This window comes from Corella eumyota, chromosome 2 (assembly GCF_963082875.1).
Source record: "Corella eumyota chromosome 2, kaCorEumy4.1, whole genome shotgun sequence".
In the NCBI taxonomy this organism is placed as follows: domain Eukaryota; kingdom Metazoa; phylum Chordata; class Ascidiacea; order Phlebobranchia; family Corellidae; genus Corella; species Corella eumyota.
Window position 1 is genome coordinate 2073120 of NC_137491.1, and position 22446 is coordinate 2095565.

At 30.3% G+C, this 22446-nt stretch overlaps 2 protein-coding genes across 2 annotated transcripts; both read right to left on the minus strand.

Annotated features, from left to right (window-relative positions):
* Positions 1-1461: 1461 nt before the first annotated feature.
* LOC145742046 (kinase D-interacting substrate of 220 kDa B-like) lies at positions 1462-15168 on the minus strand. The gene is made up of 20 exons (XM_082559789.1): positions 15027-15168; positions 14151-14307; positions 13126-13320; positions 12677-12775; positions 11799-11897; positions 11303-11435; positions 10565-10830; positions 10160-10357; positions 9254-9431; positions 8667-8825; positions 8316-8501; positions 7380-7527; positions 6813-6938; positions 5691-6200; positions 5211-5306; positions 5055-5111; positions 3895-4170; positions 2877-3151; positions 2160-2459; positions 1462-1884 (listed from the first exon to the last, which is right to left on the minus strand). The coding sequence occupies exons 2-20, from the start codon at positions 14304-14306 to the stop codon at positions 1601-1603; spliced, it is 3741 nt and encodes a 1246-aa protein (XP_082415915.1). The 5' UTR covers position 14307; positions 15027-15168; the 3' UTR covers positions 1462-1600.
* A 703-nt stretch (positions 15169-15871) lies between these two features.
* LOC145741904 (uncharacterized) lies at positions 15872-18773 on the minus strand. The gene is made up of 6 exons (XM_082559583.1): positions 18611-18773; positions 18386-18534; positions 17448-17550; positions 16883-17078; positions 16624-16762; positions 15872-16488 (listed from the first exon to the last, which is right to left on the minus strand). The coding sequence occupies exons 1-6, from the start codon at positions 18713-18715 to the stop codon at positions 16422-16424; spliced, it is 759 nt and encodes a 252-aa protein (XP_082415709.1). The 5' UTR covers positions 18716-18773; the 3' UTR covers positions 15872-16421.
* Between the last annotated feature and the right edge of the window lie 3673 nt (positions 18774-22446).

Genomic DNA, 22446 nt, shown 5'->3' on the forward strand with positions numbered 1-22446 from the left:
TAGAGTAGATAAAGAATTTTAAAAAAATTTATGTAAAACAGAAATTATCAAATATAAAAAAAAATATAATTGTTTTTTAAATAAGCTAATTTTCTACAAGGCTATAGGCCTTGTTGTTTTTACCAAATTCGATTAAAAATAAGTTTTTTTGGGGGGAGAAATTCGTATACTAGCCTATGACAAAAAATAATACTATCTTTGTAATTAGTATTTGCCGCGTAATATTACATTAATTCCGTCAAGTTGGCTTAACGCGTAACGCTATAGACTAGTAAGCAGTCTCCTTGGGTTCGATTACACAAGATAAAAAAATAGTAAAAAATTTTTTGTTTTTGAGAATTATTTTATGGTATACTAACCTTACAATTTAGAAACATTTAAAGTGTGTTGTCTTTCAATCCTTGCATTTCTGCGTGGGGTTGGCTAATACTTATTAAAGAGAATATTAGTTGTATTGTTACACTTCAATAATTATGGTTCGAAATCTTTGATTTCGATATTATGTTGGGCTCTAAAAACATTTACGTTTTAAATCTAACATTTCGCTTATTTTAACTCTGTTTAACAAAAAAAAGCGTTGAGAGAAAACGTAAAAGAAAACGTAAAAGCCCGTATGGTCGAATCCCGGCAAGCGCAATTTTTTAGTTTTCTTTTAAATTAAACTAAAATCAATTTATATTTGAAATATTATGCACTTGTTTCTTTTGTATGTTAATGTATAACTTTTTATGTGAAAATAAAATAGCGTCACAATATTAAATATTTATTAACAACAAATTTGTTGACAATGATAAAACACCATAAACAACATTTAAATAAATTTGATTATTATTAAATATTTTATTATAACAAATTGATTTTTTAAATTAATATTTAATTTAAAATAAAAAAATGATTGTTTACATATAATTTAAACGTTAAAACAAAGGTTGGTCTTACAAATTAAATAATAAAAAAAATTACATTAAAAACTTTAAAAAATATAAATACAAAAAGATAATGCACTAAAAAAAAATATTTTAAATATTGAAAAATTACAATATTGAAAAGTTTACGAAAATAATTTCACAATGTATAACTCATAAAGCACCCTTTAAAAACATGCAAAAACATTTTAATTCTAATTTTAACATAAGTAAAACTAGAAATTAGCATACTTTGTATTTTTAATCAAACATAATTAAAAAAATTAATTTTAATATCTTAATTTGAAACACATGGTTATAGATAAAATAGAATCTTAGCGCAATTTAAAAAAATATATACTAAAAAATGATTTCTAACTTACAAACTTATATATAAAAATAAAAACTTAAATATTTAGGCATGATTATTCAAAACCAAGATATAACGTATTTATAGAAAACTTCGCAATTTAAAATAAACTTTGTTTTGTTTTACTTATGCATTTGCTAATGCCTTTTAATGCTATTAAATAGCACCCTTAAAAAGTTATACAATTCAAAAAACTATATTTTAAACCATCACATAAAAACATAAAAATCTTAAACCTAAAATTTTTATATATTTAACATCAAGATTTAAGAATCGTATTTATAAAAAATTAGCATTTTTGAAACTTTTATGTTTTATTTTTTACTTATGCATTAGCATTAATATCACCATTAAGTAATGGTAGAACCTCATTGTCCAAAACTCCATTGTTTCCATTGTTATCAGTCATTAATTTACATTGTCTCTCATTGTTATTCTTAGGGGTCATTCGATCAAGGTTCAAGTTTGGGGTCACTGGGTCAAAGGTCATTTTAGAGGACACAGCGTTGGGGTTAAGTTGTAAATATTCCTTAAAAGCTTGATTGTAAGCGTATTGTTCATTTCTTGGCAACCCTGATAATAGAGGGTGGTTTCCCTCCTCCGATAAAACTAAAAGGTTAAATAAAAATATTCACAAAACAAATTTGCTTTATAATATTCGAAAAAATAGTTAGTTGTGCAACAAAAGGCATTTTCAATTTCGTAATTTGGTTGCAACTCTCAACTAATATTTACCCGCAAGCCGCATTTATTCACCCACGCGCGGCAAATGGTAGATTTTATATTTTTGCAGGCCCATAAATTAGACTTACAAACATAAACAAATGTATATCGTATATTTTTTTTAAAGAAATATATTTTTTAATTAAAAATAAGGTTTATACCAAATTCATCAAATCGCGAATCACTGTCCAATTGTGACATCATTGATGAGTTAACTTGTGACCTCACAAACCCATTCTGTGACATCATAGGTGAACCTAGTTGTGATGTCATCGCCGATCGAGCGCCTTTAACGAAACCTTTTGACTCGAGGACAAACTTTTTAATGAGACACCAATCTCCGAACGCAGCCCCAATTTCTTTTTTTAACTCAGAAATATCGCACGAAACAAGAGCTAAACCGTGGAAGTTACTTTTTCGGATGAAGTTCTCGTAGCGAGGCAAGTTACACATATTTAAACCTAGAAATTTATAAAGCAATTTAATTATCATACTTTATACTTGAAATTAAAATTGCACATAAACAATTTAATAAAATTTTTTAATTAATAAAATTCTTTAACACAAACAGCAGCAGGGTGTAGTGGTCAGAACACTTGGTTTTACTGAACAAGGTCTTGGTCAATCCCCACTGCCCTAATGCAGTTGTGCCCTTAAGTAAGGTGCTATAAACAGTATAAACTCTAGCTGGGCCTGCACTTAATTAGCAGCTTAATTATCAGGCAAATATGATCAATGATATCCCAAACTGCCAAAGGCAACCTGAGACTGGATTGGAGTAACTGATGTTACTCTATGTTTAGGTCACAAAGTTGACCTTCCTACATCAAGATAAATAATTGAAAAAAAATTGTTCAAAAAAATTAAAGTTTTCCAACCTGGCAAAGCTTTTAGTCTGTAACAAACATCTTCAATCGACCAATCAAAAACCGACACATCGTCAGACAAATTCGAAGATAAACTATAATTCGAGTTCCCCTGCTTAAAATTGGGGACAAAGTGTTTAAGCTTGGGGTCAAGGGACATGGTGTAATGTCCGAAGGTGAAAAGGTTGTGAACTGTGAGGTCACAATGAGAGGAAGTGAGAAATCCTTGAAAACTTTCCTGATCGGCCGAGTCAAATAATTGGTGAGAGGATAATCGGTTGCAAATTCTAGAATAAAATATTTGATCGTTCATAAAAAATTATACATAACTTATACTGGTAGAGTACTAGCAACTGGTTAACTGGAGCTTTAGAATGGTTACACAAACAAAAATTAAACTTTAAGAAGAAAATGTTTTACATGTATGTTTTACAATTAAAAAGACCGGCAACATGGTGTAGTGGTAAGAACACTTGCTACACCACACATGGGGTCGTAGGTTCAATCCCCACTGCTCTCATGCTGTAGCACCCTTGAGTAAGGCGCTATAAACGGCACGAACTCCTGCTGAGCCAGCACTTAATCAGCAGCATAATTATTGGGCAATTATAATCTATAATATCCCAAACTGCCACAGGCAACTCGAGACTGGGTCGGAGTAACAGTTGTTACTCTATGTTTAAGTCGCGCATTCGACTTTCTCACATCGGGGATAAAGATATATACAAAAAAAAAAAAGATATGTAACAAAATAATTATCAATCTATATATGATGTTAGCAATATAAATATGGGTGTATGTGTAATTTTAGAGTCTATAAAATAAATAAAACTGTCGTTTGTGGTGTGTAGGTAAATTATTGTGACAAATTTAAGTAAAAAACTCTGGTTAATTATGACAATTATAATTTCGACTCTAGGGCAGGCTATTGAAAAGATTGTTCTTAAAAATAATACAAAAAAAATATAAATTTTGGTAAAAATTAAATTAAAGTACTAACTTAACTGTAAAAAATTGAAAAAAAACTTACTCAAAATAAACAGATTTCAGTGATTTATTCTCAGCAATTTGTTCCTTCTCACAATAAGAAATTAAACAAGTTGTTTTGTACGGCCACAAGTCAGTCATAACAACCCAAGTCGATACATTCCTCCAGGTAAATTCCACATTATCTGCCCTCAACATATGAGCCGTTAGTGTCATAACACTGTCTATTCTTCTTATTGAATGGTTGGTGATTAATTGATAACAAGAACAACTTGAGAGCCACTTTATTAAACTGAATGGACTTGTATTTTCGTTGGTTCTAAAAATATAAACAATTTTTTTATTTTATTTTTGACAATTTTTAATTTTTCATAATTTTTTTGACCAATTTATTTTATTGTAAATTAATCATTTGCTATTGTCTTATAATGGTGTTATTTTTATTAAAATACTATGAACATACATAATTTTATCCAAGCTTTAAATAACTACATTTTAACATATTAGTCCAATAGTGTTGGTTTATAATAAAGAATTAGCAAAAGTGTTAGTTCCGCAGTTGGTATTAAAATTGTCGTAATAGTTTTTTTTTTTGTATATATCTTTATCCTCGATGTGGAAAAGTCGAATGCGCGACTTAAACATAGAGTAACATCAGTTACTCCGACCCAGGCTCAAGTTGCCTGTTGCCTGTGGCAGATTGGGATGTTATAGATTATAATTGCCCGATAATTATTCTGCTGATATTGGCTCAGCAGAAGTTCATACCGTTTATAGCGTCTTACTCAAGGGCGCTACAGCATAAGATCAGTGGAGATTGAACCCACGACCTCATGGTAGTGTAGCAAGTGTTCTTACCACTACTACACCACGCTGCCGGTTGTAACCCTTAACCAATTTTTGGCCATGATAATTTACCTGCACACCACAACTGATAGTTTTTATTTTTGAAAGGCTAGAAATAGGATATACACACATATATATTGCCCACTGAGCTTTGTTATTTTTTGTCCGGTAGTGTGGTGAATCGGTTATGGCGTCGGACTACGAGCCGGAAAGTTTCGGGTTCGACCCGGACACCTTAAGGTTATATGGAAAAATCACCTTAAGGTTATATGGAAACAAAAACAAAAAAAACAAAACTTGTACAAGTATTTTTGGTGTCACTAACTGTAAAATTATACCCAAAATTTAAAATTTTACCGTTCTTGATCGTAATCTTCTCCACTAGTTTCACTTTCACATCTTCTCACCCCAACCCTATGACATCACAATCAACCATTGTTTATATTATAAAGAAAATATTATTTTAAACAAAAAAAGGCAAAATAAATTGTTAAAGTTTTAAAAGAAATTTACTTTTTCTTTTTTCTCTGTTGAATTGTTGAAACAAAAATAGGCAACTGGACAATATTTTGACCGATTCCACTTTCATTATATGAAAAATCTTCAATGCTGCAACAATATAATTATTGGATTTTTAACCTTAGTTTATATTCAAATATTTACATTATAAAAACTTTTGGGATAATTCTTTTATTTATTATTATACAGGTTTTTGCTCAACTTGGGGTCCTGGGTTTAAATTTTTTTTTAATGATGTATCACCCTTGAGTAACAATTATAATCTATAATATTCCAAACTGCCAAAAGCAACTTAAGATTGGGTTGGAGCAACTGTTGTTACTCTATGTTTAGGTCGCGCATTCGACTTTTCCACATCGAGGATAAATAAATGTAAAAAAAATACAATAATAAAAATACTTTAAACTGACAAACAATTTTTTGGAGCTTTTATCATAAAAAAATTGGCCAAAAATACAAAATGTTAATGTTTACCTGACTGTAGTGTTTCCAACTTTTTCCTGCACAGCCACATGATCAATACAAATAATTGTTATCACAGAATTAACTGACAACACTGTTTTAATTGAGTTAAGCAAAATTTGAGTAAAACTTGCATCAAGTGAGTTCAAAACAACACAAAGTCGAGTCTGAGTGGAGTTTATCGAGTCAATTAACTTGAGTGCATTAATTTGAGCTGTTACTTCGTTTTTGAGTGAAATTGTATCGTGAGCGTGAGTGGTGCCATTGAGTGATATCACGAGTTGAGTAATAAGTGGAGTGGTTGCTATGACAATGGCACCATTGATGCTCCCCAAGGTTACTAATATAATGTTAAAGGTCATAAGGTCAGAGGTCAAAGGTGAAGGGCCATATGCGGAGAGTAGAATTAGAACAATGGCCATTGTGTTGATGATAAAGAGGATAAAGAACAGGACAGTTGGAATGCAACAAATTGAGCGAAATTTCCATTTTGAGTTTTCGGTTTCGTTGATTTTAAAAACTCTGAAAGTACACAATATATTATGAATTTTTTTGTATTTGAGAAATTTAAGTAATAGAATTAGTTTATACAATTGTTTAATTTACCGGCAGCGTGGTGTAGTAGTCAGAACACTTTCTACATTACATGAGGTCCTGGGTTCTTTCACCCCACTATAAATGGTATAAACTCCTGCTGGGCTCAATTACTATTAGTCAATTTTTTTTTGTATATACCTTTATCCTCGATGTGGGAAAGTCAAATGCGCGACTTAAACATAGAGTAACATCAGTTACTCCGACCCAGTCTCGAGTTGCATGTGGTAGTTTGAGATATTATAGATTATAATTGCCGGATAATTATGCTGCTGATTAAGTGCTGGCTCAGCAGGAGTTCATACCGTTTATAGCGCCTTACTCAAGGGCGATACAGCATGAGATCAGTGGGGATTGAACCCACAATCTCATGTGTGGTGTAGCAAGTGTTCTTACCACTACAACACGCTGCCGGTTTAAATTATAATCAATAATATCCCAAACTAACAATGTCAACTAAAGACTTGGTTGAGGTAACTGATGTTATCTTATAAAAATTTTTGTTTGGAAACCCTGGAACTTTAATTTTTTTTTATTTACCTGGCAACCCTGAAAAGAAACCACCCAAATTGTTTCTCTAACGACTCAGCAGTTTGTTTGACTATTTCTCGTAAAATTGTTTCTTTTTTCATGTTTTCAATCTCAAAACAATCAGCAAAAACAAATCTAAAAAAAAATAAAACAGAAATAATAAGATAGAATTAAAATTTTAACAATAAAAACTAAAAAATTAGGCTTTGTTTAGCCTGTGATAACAAAATTAGGTTTACATAGTTAAAATTTACTATTTTGAGAAGAAAATAAGAGAACTAGACTCTGGCCCAGTCTCGAGTTCCTTTAAGCAGTTTGGGATATAACAGATTATAATTGCCCAATATTTAAGCTGCTGATTAAGTGCTGGCTCAGCAGGAGTTCATACCGTTTATAGCGCCTTACTCAAGGGCGCTACAGCGTGAGATCAGTGGGGATTGAACCCAGGACCCTATTAACTAAAGCTAAGTGTTCAAAACACTACACCACAATGCTAGTAAAAACAAAATAAAGATTTTAGTCTATTTCTAATTTAAACATAAAACAACAGAATAAAAAATAAACTAAAAATATTACCTTACTCTTTTGTTGTTATTATGATTAAAATGTTGAAGAAAAATAAGTTTAAAAAAACTTTCTAAATTTTCTTCTTTTTTTTCCAACATTTTTTTCCATGATTTTGACCAATTCCACTTATTTGATTTAGCACCAACATGAATAAAAACTAAATAAAAAATACTTACGTAAATTTTTACCCTTAGCCTATTGTAGATATATTTTATACAGCAAATATCCCCTTAAGAGAATAACTTTTTGATATTTTTATCGGGTAAGGGTGTGCTAAAACCTTTTGGTGTGTTTAAGCTATCTGTAAACGCCGGGCTTAAGGGTGAATAGTGTGGCATTGGTGCGGCTCGAACCCGAAACTTTTTTGTGTGTTTGAGCTAACTGTAAACGCCGGGCTCAAGGGCGAATAGTTTGGCATTGGTGCAGCTCGAACCCGAAACTTTTTTGTGTGTTTGAGCTAACTGTAAATGCCGGACTCAAGGGCGAATAGTGTGGCATTAGTGCGACTCGAACTCGAAACCTTTTGGTGTGTTTAAGCTATCAGTAAACGCCAGGCTTAAGGGTGAATAGTGTGGCATTAGTGCGACTCAAACCCGAAACCTTTTGGTGTGTTGAAGCTATCTGTAAACGCCGGGCTTAAGGGTGAATAGTGTGGCATTGGTGTGGCTCGAACCCGAAACCTTTTAGTTCGTAGTCCGACGCCTTGACCGGTTTACCATACTACTGGACAAAGTTTAAATTAACTGGGCACAATCTGTATAATGTAGCTTATTGGATGTTATGTATGTTTATAAATGTTTAATTTATAGACCTATAGAAAGCTTGGGTAAATTATCGTAGACAAATGTTAGTTCAGAGTTGTGACTATATTACAAAAGTCCAACCGCAGGACAGGCTATTGACTTGTTTTAACAACATTGAATAAAAAATCAACAGCAAACTTACCCATAAAAAATAGAGAAATTGAAAACAAAGAAAACGAAGAAACAACACCAGCAACTGTTCGTTCATGCGCAATAAACGCACAAAATGTTCCGATAAAAATGGAAGATAAACAAATGATTAGAATTACCATCCAGGATATTTTATGGGGGGGTGCGCTGGGAGGGGTTGCAAAATATGAAACATATTCTAAAGAAAAAAATTTTAAAAGGTTGAAAAAATTTTTTTTTTTTTAAATTGAAAAATTTTTTTTTAAATATATAAAAAAATGTTAAAATTTAATTTAAAAATTTAAAATTTTATTTAAAAAATTTAAAATTTAATTTAAAAAAAACAAATTTTAATAAAACTTACTTTTAACTTCGGCCACAATAGAATTAACGCTATCCTCCCATTTAGAATAAAGCCCAACACAGAATGGTGTCTCGAACGTTGGTTCTGATATCATAGCAGCAACCGCACCACTACATCTTTCAAATCTGTGATCATGGATTCGATTCGTTGTCAGTAACTCTATAAAAACAATCCAAATATTAAAAAAAAATATTGATATTTAATCTGCCTATAAAAAAGTGGGCAAAAAATGTAAAATTTGTTTATGAAAAATAAGAAAATTGGTGTTTAAAACTTTGCAAAAAAGAATAAATTAATTGAAAAAAATTTTTTAAAAAAAACACAAATTTATAAAAAAGAAAAAAATAGTGTCTATGTTAACATAAATTTAAAAAAAATATAGACATGTTCTAAAAATACTAATATAGTCTCTATATTAAAATTTCGCAATAAAATAACCTGTACATAGAGAATAATAAACAAATAATTTTAAAAACTAACAAAAAAAAAAAATTAAATCCAATATCAAGACGTTAAATAACTAAAAAACGCAAATTTATAAAAAACGTAAAAAATTGTTTATTTTACAAAAATAAAGCTGTACTCACTTGAACCATAAAGATGAGTTAAAACAACTCTTCCATTTTTCTCGTCGATCGTGTACGGAGACTGCCCACTAGTGTTAGTTTGGTATAACAACCGAACATTCTTGGGTGAGCAAAGTAACATTTCAACTAACTTGAAGTTCTGGGATTTCATCGCAAAGTGAAGGCTTGTATTTTTATTCTAAAAAAAAAAAAATTTTTTTTAAAAATAACAAAAAAATTAAAAAAAAATTGAATAGAAAAGAATACGAATTAGTTATAGTATTTAAGGTAGTGCAATGGCAAAACCATTTGGCGTTATTATATAAAGTGCTGGATTTTTTGCTTTATGTTTTTATTTTAAATTATAAAAATTTTTAAAAATGAATTTTAAAAGGAATTCGTTATAAAATTTTTAAAAAGCAATCTTTGCAATAGTAAAGCATGGGTGACTATTACATAAAAAACTTATTAGATTTTTACCACTTTACTTCACAACCACTTTGGGTTTTTTTAATTTTTGTCTGGTTCAATACCGAACTTCAATAGTGATAAACAAACAAAAAAAAATTAATAAAGATCAAAAATAAAATTAACCATTTTTATTAAGCAAGTAGTCTAGTACATTGGTTAAAACATTGGGCATTACTACATGAAGAACTTTATGTCATTTTTAGTTTAAAATCATTCGAAGTAAAATAAACACAGCAAACAATATCCAAAAATATATCAGACTGTGCCAAAAGTAAACTATTGAATCAAACATATATAAATATAAAAAACAATTTCCTTTAAAAATAAAACTCAAAGTGGGAATCAAACCCAGTACCTCATGTAATGATGCCCAATGTTTTTAACGACTGCACCTACATAGTCTTTTAAAAATCAGAAAAATGACCAAAAAACAACAATTAAAAAAATCCCACTCACAATATCCGAAGCTGCTACATTTGCCCCCTTCTCAATTAACAACCTACAAACTTCAATGCAACCATGTTTTACCCCTATCAACAGGGGGGTTTCCCCTATATGGTTCATCGACTCTAACTTGGGGTCACACGTGAGTAACTCTGTCACCATGGCAATATTGGAAAGCTCACAAGAAATATGAAGAGCAGAATTGTTTTCCTTTTAAAAAACAAACATTTTTAAAAATTTAATAAACAAATAAAGTTTTGGTTTACATATGATAAGACTTGGTTAATGATGTGAGTATTTAAAGTAAAAAAAATTTTAAAAATACCGTTTGTGGTTCGCAGGTAAATTATCGCAAATATTAGTTAAGAGTTGCAACCATATTACAACAATTTAAATCAACTTGTTTTTAATGAATACCTTGTTTCTTATATCTACATCAGCATATCTTGCTAATAAGATCTTTACTGCCCCCAAGTGTCCATGTTTTACCGCTTTGATGAGGGCAGTGTCACCATGGTTGTCTGTAGAGTTAAGGTAAGCTCCACGTTCCAGTAGTTGGGTGATTATGACATCACAACCAAGTTTCGAGGCAAACATCAGCGGGGTGTGACCATCGCGATCAAGTAGGTTTACGTTGATGTTCGGTGCTGCAAGAAGAGAGTCGACACTTTCTCCGTGAAAACCTAAAAAAAATAAAGTTTTACCAAAAAAATTAAAATTTTTTTTAAAACGTGAAAAAACTTTAGATTGGCAAAAAAAGTAATTTTAAAATAGAATCTTGAAAACTGCTTGAAATAAAATAGAATTATATTAAAATCCAATTAAACATAAAATATCAAATATTGTATATTTGAAAACCATCTCAAATCTGCATATTAAAAAAAAAAATTTTTTGTATATCCTTAACCTCAATGTGGAAGGTTGATTTGACGACCAAAACATAAAGTTAACATCAGTTACTCCGACCCAGTCTTTTGTGATTTAGATATTATAAATCAAATTTTTTCAATAATTAAGCAGCTGATTAAGTGCTGGCTCAGCAGGAGTTCACACCGTTTATAAAGCCTTACTTAAGGGCGCTACAGCATGGGAGCAGTGGGGACTGAACCCACCACATCACGTAGTCTAGCAAGTGTTCTGCCGTTTTTTACTAACCTTTAATACAGTTAATCAGAGCGTTACACCCGTTAGCACCGACTATGTTGGGATCAGCATTACTTGCTATTAAAATCGAAATTATTTCATGATACCCCCTTCTAGATGCCCATATAAGTGCAGAGTTGCCAAACTAAAAATTAAATTAACATTTTAGTGGTCATAAATAAAAATATATAAATTTTATCTACATTTTTTTTAAATATATATTTATTTATCCTCGATGTAAGAAGGTCGACTTCACCAACTAAACGTAGAGTAACATTTGCCGTTGCCAGTTTGGGATATTATAGATTATAATTGCCCGATAATTATACTGCTTATTAAGTGCTGGCTCAGCAGGAGTTTATGCCGTTTAAAGCGCCTTACTCAAAGGTGCTACAGCATAAGAGCAGTAGGGATCGAACCAAGGACCACATGTAGCAAAGCCAAGTGTTCTGACCACTACACCACGCTGCCAGTTTTTTAAAATTTTAAGTATATATATATTATATACCTTATCAACGTGGTTGACTTTAGCTTTCTTTAAACACAAAAGTTTAACAATTTCAGTAAAGCCTCTCCCAGCTGCCCACAACAAACAAGTCATGTTGTACTAAATCATAAAAATTGACAGTTTAACAATTAAAATGTTTAAATATTACCAATAAATCTATAAACAACCGAGCTTAGTGGACAATTTATTCATATAAATATATATTTTTTTGTATATATCTTTATCCTCAATGTGGGAAAGTCGAATGCGTGACTTAAACATAGAGTAACAACTGTTACTCCGACCCAGTCTTGAGTTGCCTGTGGCAGTTTGGGATATTATAGATTATAATTGCCCGATAATTATACTGCTGATTAAGTGCTGGCTCAGCAGGAGTTCGTACCGTCTATAACGCCTTACTTAAGAGCGCTACAGCATGAGAGCAGTGGAAATTAAACCCACGACCTCATGGTGGTGTAGCAAGTGTTCTTACCATTACACCATGCTGCCGGTATATTTCGACCAAGAGGCCATATTCTGACAAGTAAAATTTAAGTAATAGATTTCTAATTTTAACCAATAATAATATAAGGTGCTGGGTTAAAGCTTTATGTATATGATGTTTAAAGGTCTTGGATTTGATTTAAATTGCAGCCATTGGCAGGTTTATAAATAATAAATAGGCAATACCATGTCCTGATAACAAAAATGGTACAGGCAATTTAAGGCTAGGTTGGTGTAACAAAATTTAATAAAAGTTTATGCCATAAAATTGATATATTTATAATTTTTAACATAAAAAAGTTATAGTATTATAGAAATTGTTACAGGAAAAGTTTAAAGCAACCCTATTAACAATCACAATTCTTGTTTAGGGTCACAAATCAGTCAAAACTCACCGCAACAACAAGGTTAATATCCGCTCCTTGTGAAGTTAAATAACTTGCGGTGTCGAAATTTCCCTTATAACATGCCCACATTAAAGCTGACCAGCCATTCTAAATTTGATAAACAAATTTAATTAATTTTAATGTAGAAAATGTAGAAGTATACAAAACAAAACGGGGTTTGTAACTTGATATGACCAAAATAGGGGTTGTAACTTGCTATGAAAAAAATAGGGAATTATAACTTAATATGACCAAAACAGGGGTTTGTAACTTGATATGACCAAAATAGGGGTTGTAACTTAATATAAAAAAAATAGGAATTATAACTTAATATGACCAAAACAGGGGTTGTAACTTGACATGGCCAAAACAGGGGTTGTAACTTAATATGACTAGTGTATGAAAGGATCACTTACATAAAAATTATTTAAAATTAAATAAAAAAATTAAAATCCCACCACATCAGTTTGTTCGATATTTTTCTTGTTACAAATTACTTTAACGACATTCAGGTGACCTTGTCGTGCCCCAGTGATCAACGGGGTGAACTCATTATTGTCACGGGCCCCCTCATAACTACCGACTCCCAATAAAAAGGTCACAAGGTCAACGTCACCCACTTCGCTAGCTTCATGTAATAAAGTTTGATTCATCTAAAATTTTAAAAATAAAATAAAAAAAAAGTAATTAATAGCTAAGATCAGATTAAAAAAAACAAAAATTATGTTTTAATTTAAATTTAATGAATTTTTTAGAATATTAAATCAAATTTATTGCATAAATTGCAAAAACCTATAAATTACTTACTAATACGCAATAGCATTCAAAAACTATATATATATAATATGTTAACCTAACATACACCCTTGCTTTTTATTAACATTTTGGAGGGACTTAACTCAGCCTGATAGCTTAAAAATAAACAAAACACTGCATAAGGTAATAGCAGGGATATATAAAAACCCTAAATATGTTAACTTAAGTTATACTTTTGCTTGCCTTAATATTATTAATAAATTTTGCTGTGCATAAAAAAACATTACACAACGTTCTCTGTTTGATTCAAACTGCTTTCGTATTGTAGTTTTCTTAAGTAAGGTGCTTTAAACAACATTTTTTTTCTGTATATATCTTTATCCTCGATGCGGGAAAGTCGAATGCGCGACTTAAACATAGAGCATCAGTTACTCCGACCCAGTCTTGAGTTGCCTGTGGCAGTTTGGGATATTACAAATTAAATTTCCCAGTAATTATGCTGCTGATTAAGTGCTGGCTCAGCAGGAGTTCATACTGTTTATGGCGCCTAACTCAACGGTGCTACAGCATGAGAGCAGTGGGGATTGAACCCACAACCTCATGTGTGGTGTAGCAAGTGTTTTTACCACTACACCCTGCTGCCGGTTTTTGCATTAAAATTTGCATTAAAACTTTTTTTACACAATTTTTACACTAAGAAAAAGTCAAAAAAAAATGATAATTTTACTTCATTTCTATGTTCAAGGATATGTGGATGTTTGATGACAGTTTCTTTAATTAGCTGGGTGTTCCCCCCACTTGATATTAAGTTGTGAAGTAAAGGTATTTTGCTGTCAAGATTAATATCTTGCATTTGAATCACTTGGTCACTATCACCTGCCATCCTACAAGAAAAAAAGTTACATAAAGTACATAATATATGAATAACTACGTATACTTATTATCCTTGGTGTGCAAAAGTTGAATTTATGCTCTAAACATGAAGTAATATTTGTTATGTCAACCCAGTTCTAAGTTGTGTTTGGCAGTTAGCTGCATTGTGTAGTAATCAGAACACTTGATTTTACTATATGAGATCCTGGGTTTGACCCTTATTGCCCTCATGCTGTATCGCCTTTGAGTAAGGCGCTATAAACAGTATGAACTCCTGCTGAGCCAGCGCTTAATCAGCAGAATAATTATCGGGCAATTATAATCTATAATATCCCTAACTGCCACAGGCAACTCGAGACTGGGACGAGGTAACAGTTGTTCTTTTATGTTTAAGTCGCACATTCGACTTTCCCACATCAAGAGCAACTGCTAAATGCAACTCTAAACTGCAACAGTTTACTGATGTTACTCAATCAGTCTATGCTTAGATCATGAAGTCGTTCCCGCATCGAGAATAAATAAATTTTAAAAAAATATATAGATAAAAGCTCCCAGCCAAAAGTTTAACCTTTATATATAAAGTACAAACCCTGATGAGTTAAAATAATATTTGGCAGATAAAAACATGAATTTAACATTTAAAAGTGTGGCAATAAAACAAATTTGATTTGGAACTGTCTAACTGTCTAACCTGACATATATACTAAAAAAAAACAATTTAAAAGTTTACCTGTTTAGTTAGACTTCTTTACAAATTTTAAGCTTTTGTATTTCCAACTTGCTTATTTCATTTCATGATTAAAAAGTCATAAATTATTGAATCAGTTTAAGGTTCTTTTAAATAATTTAAAACTTTGTTATCAGCTGATCACGAAAACAAAACAATTGCGCTTTGCTACCATGTAGCGGATCTTATTGCCATAGACTTGTGAAAATGCCGGCAACGTGGTGTAGTGGTAAGAACACTTGCTACACAACACATGAGGTCGTGGGTTCAATCCCCACTAATCTCATGCTGTAGCGCCCTTGAGTAAGGCGCTATAAACGGTATAAACTCCTGCTGAGCCAGCACTTAATCAGCAGCATAATTATCGGGCAATTATAATCTATAATATCCAAAACTGCCACAAGCAACTCGAGACTGGGTTGGTGTAACTGGTGTTACTCTATGTTTAAGTCGCGTTTTTGATATTCCCACATCGAGGATAAAGATATATACAAAAAAAATACTTACGCCTCTTTCTGTAAAAAATTATTTTTTTGTTAAGCCGTAAAATTGTTTTTGGCCGTATCACAGCCTTCTTAAAAAACTGAATTTTTAACCTTTTTTTTTTATTTAATTCTCTAAGTTTAAGTCAGACAAAATATCTATTATTAGCGTTATGTTTATTAGCACAAGCTACGAAAAACTATTAGCCTATTCATATATATGTGTGTATTACTCTTTATGTGGAATAAACGGCCTCGTGCAGTAACATTTGTTACCCTGATCCAGTCTTATTATTTTTTTAAATATTGGAATACTGTAGCCAAGTAATACATCGATTATTAGGAAATTTAATTTACATAGACTCCTTGGTTAAAAAAATGTTTATTGTTATTGTGCAATAACAGGTGTAGAAAATATTTTATCTACCTACAAAGCAATAAACAGGTAATAAACAAATAAAAAACTATGCTAAGCAATGTTTGACACAAATCCTTTTCACTAAGTAAATATTGACAATGATAAAGATATTGACATAGTTACTAAAATGATGCAACACGTTTTAACTTTTAACATTTTTAACCACAGCACAAGTTCACCCCAACTGTTAGGTCAACATTTTTAACGCTGTTTAATTTAAGATTTTAAAAATAGTAAAACAATTTCACAGTACACAGATATAAAAAAATTCAGTAAGGTAATTTTTTTTAAAAAGAAAGTCTAAAAATAGGTAATAAGATATTTTAGTGAAATTTGAAACATGCAGTCAACAAAACAAATCTATTTTATTAAATCAGTACGCGCAACAACCCTCACAGTTGCTTTTCTTAATTCGTTTAGCTACACAAAACAATATTTAAAGATCTTTTAAAATTACCAACTTCAAAAAGTAAATTTTTGTGCAAAAAAACGGTTTTTTTAAATTAATGGGGGAAGAAAAACTTCTTCTTCTTCCACTTCTTCCTCCATGCTGACGCTTAAAAAGCTGTTAAAACAATTATTGCAGTTATTTAAAACATTGACATTATTATAATGTTTATAAAACTATAGCAATATAGCAAACTTAAAAAAAATAACTTCGGTTTTCATGATAGTAGGTGCGTACCGGTTTAACACTTACCTCACCGTTGGATCTTGTTGCTTAATGGAAATATATTTTCGTCGATGCCGTATAAGATAATTTACACAAATACAGATAACAACAAATAAAAGAAACCCTGCAATTGTCCATCCTACAATGAGCCAAGTAGATTTGCTCTCTAAAAAAAGGATATTGTTTACCATTTTACTAAAATCTAGTTATTAGAGTAATCATAAAAGATTAATAGTAAGGCTTTTAAGAAGAAGATTAAACCGGTAAAATGCTGTTTAAGTTTCACCTCTTTCGTTAACAGACTCATTGCCAGTTGTCGGAATATCAACAACAGTGGGCGGGGTTTCGGGTTTTTCGGTCACCTTCTCTACCTTGGTGGAGTTGACATCCTCCGCATTATCCGGTGGCTTAATAGATTTGGGCGTCGGGGTTGTCAAGTTAATTTTCGGGGGATCTTGTACAACAACTTTAGTTGGTATAACCTTTAAACCAAATTTAAAATTAGTTGTATACTATCCATGGTAACATTACATAAGACTTGTTAGGTACAAATCACATACACTGCATTGGGAAGACATACACCACATTTTTGCATCGACATAAACCTTATTTACAAAAAAGTAAAATGACTTATACATTATCTCTAAAATTTAATGATATAAACGAGGTAACCGAGATACTTTTGTTTAAAAACAATGCCGCACTTAATCTTAAAAAGGCTGATATTCTAGTACAAAATAAAGTTTTTTCGAATATTTGTAAATTAACCTATGTTTCGATGCAAAAAAGTTTTTCACACCAAGTCAAGGTTATATGAGATACACACCACAAACAGTATTTAAAAAAATTACTTGGTTTTCTGTAGAAAAAGCAACAGTCGAAGTGGATGTGTTAGTTGGATTTTTACCGTCAACTTCATTACCTTCGTCTTCGTCAACTTCGGGCAAAGATGAACTAAAAAATAATTTTGTTAACAAAAATGTAAATTTTAAATTATTAAAAAGTGGATAATATTATTTTTAAACTGTTATTAGTATGTTAACGTTTGTAGATCTACTATTTGTTTGAACAATGCTTTGTTTGTACAACGTGATAGTTTATTCTTTACGAATGTTTTGTAGTTTGCTATTTAACGCATGTATGTTTTGTAGTTTGATAATTTACGCATGCTTTAAAGCACATACCTATGCCAAATCTGATTCTACGTTAAGTCGATTGTTAAATACCCAGTCATTTAAAAGACTATCTTTAAAATTTACGTCGACTTTGGCAATTTTAAATAACTTTTTAAGAAAGTTAAATATGATCTTATGTTATCTAAAACTTTCATATTGTGTTTAAATTGCCTGCCTCTCACATATAAAGGCAGTGAAAATCATAAAACAAACTATAGCATACTATTTGAAGAAATAAGATCGGTTTATGCTAACTAAATTAAATAAATTATGATACATTAAGTAAGGTTAAGACTTTAGAATAAACTGTTAATATATTTTTAATTATGTTTTTAAATTTTAATAAGGTTTAGAAATGAGTTATAATTCAGGAATATTTATCCAATGTGTAAATACACAAATTAATCTGAAAAAAAATGATAAGGCTAAGTGGACGATATATTGTATGTAAGCATATATATAAAGTTATAACCATTTAAAATAAATAAAACTATTATTTGTGATACGCAGGCAAATGTAAGTTGAAAGTTGTAACTATAGTAGGACAATTAAAATCTCGACTATAGGGTGGGATAATAACTAGAAATAAAAGTGGGATAATAACTTAAACTTACTAGATTTTGATTAAACACCGGCTTTCACAGTTTTGTCCAATGTTCTTGTACCCAGAAGGGCACGGTTGACATTTAACAGTGTCAGAGTCTAAATATTCAAACTCACCACAAAAAGTTAACTCAGTAGTGTTCCCACTATGAACCCGGCACTAAAACAAATTTAAAACATTATTTGTTTAGAATACCTTTAGCTTTTTAGAAATTACATTTGAATAATATAATTACCAGTTTTGGGTCGTCCTCTGCCACTGCAAACCTAATTAATACCAAAAAAAAAATATTCCATAGAACGCTTGAACAATACGACATACCGAACTTTGTTTTTTTCATAATTTTATTTATTTAAAATTTTAGTAAAACAATTTAAACCTAAATAAAAATAAACATATTATTATACAGTCAAATATTAGTTAAGTATTACTAACATATTAATATTAAGTAGTTTTATATTATGAAACAATAAACATTTTTCAAGCTACAGCCTCCCCCAATTTGCAGTATGTTTATTTTATATATTAAAATGTTTTTAAATCTACCTTTCTACAAATAATTGAATTTAACCTTTCTAGAAATATTTAAAAAACTATTCTAGAAATATTAAAATATTTAATTTACACTTACATATTGTGAGTAAAGATTTAAACCGTTTTTTTTTACTTTATATCAAAAATGTTTAAGTAAAGTTAAACGTGCAAAAGAAATACTAAATTCAGAGTCTTACGAGAGTCTTACGCGAGTCTTACGCACATTTACACACTTGCATAACTTAACGCGCGACTTACTTTACTTAACCCAATGTATTTATATATAAACACAAGTAGTACAACTGATTCAATCGGACTGTTACGTCATTTTTTCCGATTTTCCGATAACTAAATACGCTTTAAAAAATTACAACTAATAAATTTGTTGACCGTTATTAAACAAACTCATGCCAAGATCTGATGTCTACAAATTAAAACAATAAAATTATTTTTTAAATAACCTTAACCACACAATTCAATTAACGTTTAAGCTGATTTTTTTCTTCATTTAAACTTTACCTTATTTCATTTAAAACCATAAATCAATATTTAAACAAAAAAAAAATACCGTCCCCTTTGCTATCTGCCTTTGTATTTATATAACATGGCCATTGTTGCAATAAATGGGTATTATAAAGTTTGATAGATATAGAAGCTTAATTTAAAAATTAAAAAATAAATTAAATTTTTTCTAATACTAAACTAAAAAAACGCCAAATTTTTATTTAGTTAATATGTCGAAATTTAACAACTTTTTAAAACTAGATAAATCATTTTAAAATGCATGCCTGAGACAAGCCTGGATCCGTTTGCTGTTCGAAGTATGACGTCATAAAAACACACTCCGGTCATCCAGCAATTCCTTTTATAGTCATAAGGCCCGTTCACCCGGCGTACGCAACGTAACGTAACGTAATACAAAATTGCGCAGCCATTTAAAATGAACAGAGTCGTTCACACGTACGAAATTTTGCGAAAGTTACGTAAAGTTTTGTGGCTGAAGCGAAATTTACGCAAGATTTCGTAAGCGGTATACTTTTATTAAATATTTTGTATTTGTTAATCCCCAAAACTCGTAAAGTTACGTAACGCAACGTTACCTTGTCGTGTGAAGAGGCCTTTAATTTTTAACTGAACTACTTTTTTGTTTTACTTCGGCAATACTACAGACTCTACACTAAAATAAATTTAAAACATTATTTTTTTAAAATACCTTTAACTTTTTAGAAATTACATTTGAATAATATATATAAATATTTTTGGCCTGCCCTCTGCCACTGCAAAGCTAATTAATACCAAAAGAGCTATTCTAAATTGAACGCTAGAACTATACGACATATCGCTATTGAATTTGCCATAAATTACATATTGCAAGTGATTTTAAATCAAAATATCACAAAACTACGCAGTAAAGTTTACTGGTAAATTTGCCTAAGCAACTACCTTGAAGGTAACTTAAAGCCTAAATGGCAATAAATCACGCAATGTTTATTAATGTAAAGTTACAAAAATGCTATATTGTCACAATTTAACATTTTGTTCTCATTTGACAATTAACACTTGGTTTAAAAAAATCAGTTCACAAAATGTGTTTCAATTAACTAAATTGACCAAATAAGTAGAACAAAAAAACGACAAAGGTTTAAACTAACCGCTACTAACATATCGATATTAAAATTTCTAGTTAGATTTTATATAAAACTTAACTTGGTTATTGATTAAAATTTTTGAATAAAATAAAATTTATTAAACCCTAATTAGGGCATACCCTAGCCTGAAAAAATGTCTTTATTTAAAATGTTTTTAGTGCTAAAACATTGTAGTGTTCCCACTATGGACACGACACTAAAACTAATTTGAAACTTTATTTGTTTTAAAACCTTATTTGACTTGAATTGTTGTGGGTCTGATGACGCAATATTAAATATCGCATTTCCGCCAGTAAGATAAAAGCACAAAAAAGTCATAATTGTAACCACTATTCTTGGCATAAAACCAGTTTAGCTCTGATTTAATCTAATAACACTTAATAAGCCGGTTATGTTTGTTCTATACTGATGTAGTTTACATAGCGCATGCCTTAACGCTTACTTAAATATGTGAGGAGAAAAAAAATTCGTCCTTTGTTATTCCATGATTCATAAACTTAACTCGTTTTCTACACACAAGCACGAGACTTTGGACCCTTCTGTTATGCTTTATAAATTTAAAATACCAGGTCGTAATACCTTAGCTGATACGGGATTGATTTCAATCTGGTTTGGAATCTGGTATGGAAAAATAATTCGTAATTTTCACGCCCTTTTACTATCTCATTTTAATAAAAAATTTTAAAACCTGCTTACAATTAAGCATCACTTTAAATAAAAAGTAATTTACTTAGGTGTAGTTGCACAAATATTTAATATTTCTATGTAGACATAAGATTTTCTATACAAGCTAACTTGTTTGTTTTCCTTTTATGACACTTGGTAAACAAATAAGTATACAACAAAACTAATAAGGCTTAAAACAACTGCTAATCTACAAATTCTAACTAAAGTATAAATTTTTAAAAATAATTTTTATTTTACTGCTTTTAAATCACCGTTGAATTAATGATTTATTAAACAAAATAAATTCTACATCTACAAAAACTATCTGTTATAGCAGAATTATAACAGGTAAATTGCATCTTCATAAAATAAATTATATAATTCGGAATCAAAATTAAATTTTGTAATTAAATAATGTTTTGACTTTAAATACAACATGTTTACAAAAAATTAATTTTAACAACCTTTGTTTCAATTAATTAACAGACTCACAATAATTGAACTTTAATTAATTTATACCCTAGCCTAAAAACTACACTAACAGACTAAATAAAATGTCTTTATTTAACCTCACTTTTGTAAACAAAATTAACAATTAAACTATAATTAAATTTTACCAGTAATAAAACAAAAAAATTTACCAGTAATAAACACCAACAAAACGAGAATGACAAAATTGACCAAGAAATATTCCTATTGAGCGAAAAATTATGACGTCATAAGAGAAGAAGTTTACCGAATTTTCTCGATTTACCCCGTGCTGTGAGTTACCCCGTGAGCATGAGTCATCAATTTGCTTCGTTGTCGCTGGTGCGTGAAGGTAACAGGAGATTATTTTACACTTGATAGAAATATGTTAGGTATGTTATGATACTTTTTATGTGCTAATTTTTAACTTTACATTATTACATCAAAAATAATATTGTTTCGTAATTTATTCTGCTGTAAATCTTTTTTTATATGTCATTAAATTGATTGTGTTAGATTACAAAGACCTTTGTTTCAATAAGTAATATAACCAGTCACAAATAATATATACTGTTGTTGTAACTATACACCTAAAACTATCTAATTTCTTTGTTTGAATTTAATGATTACTAAAGATTAATAAACGGTCTTTTTCAATAATATTACTATTACGAATCAATATGTTGCAACATTTATTTTTTCAATACTAAAAAATTTTTCTAATTTAAAGATTACAAATGTTTTAAATGAACCA